Source organism: Bison bison, unplaced genomic scaffold (assembly GCF_000754665.1).
Source record: "Bison bison bison isolate TAMUID 2011002044 unplaced genomic scaffold, Bison_UMD1.0 scf7180017864176, whole genome shotgun sequence".
In the NCBI taxonomy this organism is placed as follows: Eukaryota; Metazoa; Chordata; class Mammalia; order Artiodactyla; family Bovidae; genus Bison; species Bison bison.
The window spans coordinates 4,581,033-4,581,948 of NW_011494748.1; the positions used below are offsets into that span (position 1 = coordinate 4,581,033).

General features: G+C 53.3%; 1 protein-coding gene across 1 annotated transcript in view; it reads right to left on the reverse strand.

Annotated features, from left to right (window-relative positions):
• Positions 1–916, reverse strand: part of LOC104990286 — a 27,413-nt gene that overhangs the window by 2,007 nt on the left and 24,490 nt on the right. The window contains exon 2 of the mRNA XM_010842291.1: positions 8–325. Coding sequence (XP_010840593.1) covers positions 8–325 — 318 coding nt within the window. The remainder of the gene's footprint in view (positions 1–7; positions 326–916) is intronic.

Sequence of the window (916 nt, forward strand, 5' to 3'; positions counted from 1 at the left end):
GGGAAAAGTTGCCACACACACACCCCCGGGGAGGGCGAGGGAGGGAGAAAAGGGGGGAGGGAGAAGGAGCTAGGGGGCCACAACCACCACAACTCTGGGAGAGAAGAGAAGAGAAAGGGACAGAAGGGGGGAAAGGAGGTGAGGGTGAGAGAGCGAGCGAGCGCAAAAGGGGCGAGCGAGAGAGGCGCTCTGGAGAGAAACGCACAAAAGTGTCCCGCAAGTCGAAATGTGAGTCCTCTCCGGGGGCTGGGATCGGGGGTTGGTGGGGAGGGGGGGGTCGGGCGGGGGCGGGAAGGGTCGGCTGTGGTTGTGTGGGTCCCGCTCTCTAGCACAAAGTTAAGGATGAAGGTGAAAAGGAGGAGGTTTGAAGGACTTGGGTTCTCCCTGGCAAGTACATTGATCAAAGATTGAGAGGGGAATGACAGAGAGAAAATGAGCTGAAAAGTGCAGGCTGCCGGCTGGACGAGTTGTTGTTGTCACACGGTGCAGAGGGGAGGAGCTCCGGAAACTTGAAATACCCTTTGAAGCCGCAAAAACCTCACTCACTAGTATTAACCCAAATTATCCAACCAGGAACTCGGAGCAGAGACTCCGAGAGCGCGAGACCCAGAGAAAGCGAGAGAGCGGGGGAAAAGGGCGGGGAGGGGGGAGAATAAGGAAAGAAACTATGGGAGGGACCGCGAGGAAAAGCCGAGACCCAGAAGTGGCGATCAGAAAGAGAGACCATCTACTTTTCTACTACCGTTAGATTGCATGTCTTAATATTACATTTCGTCTGAGAAGACTCGTAATTTTTTCCAAAACCGTCTAAGCAATCGCCTGCCAACTTAAAGAGGAGCCAGAGCGCTCCGAGCTCTCCTTCAAGGGATTTAGGATGTATCTTGGCTTTTTTTTTTTTTTTTTTTTGGAAGAGAAA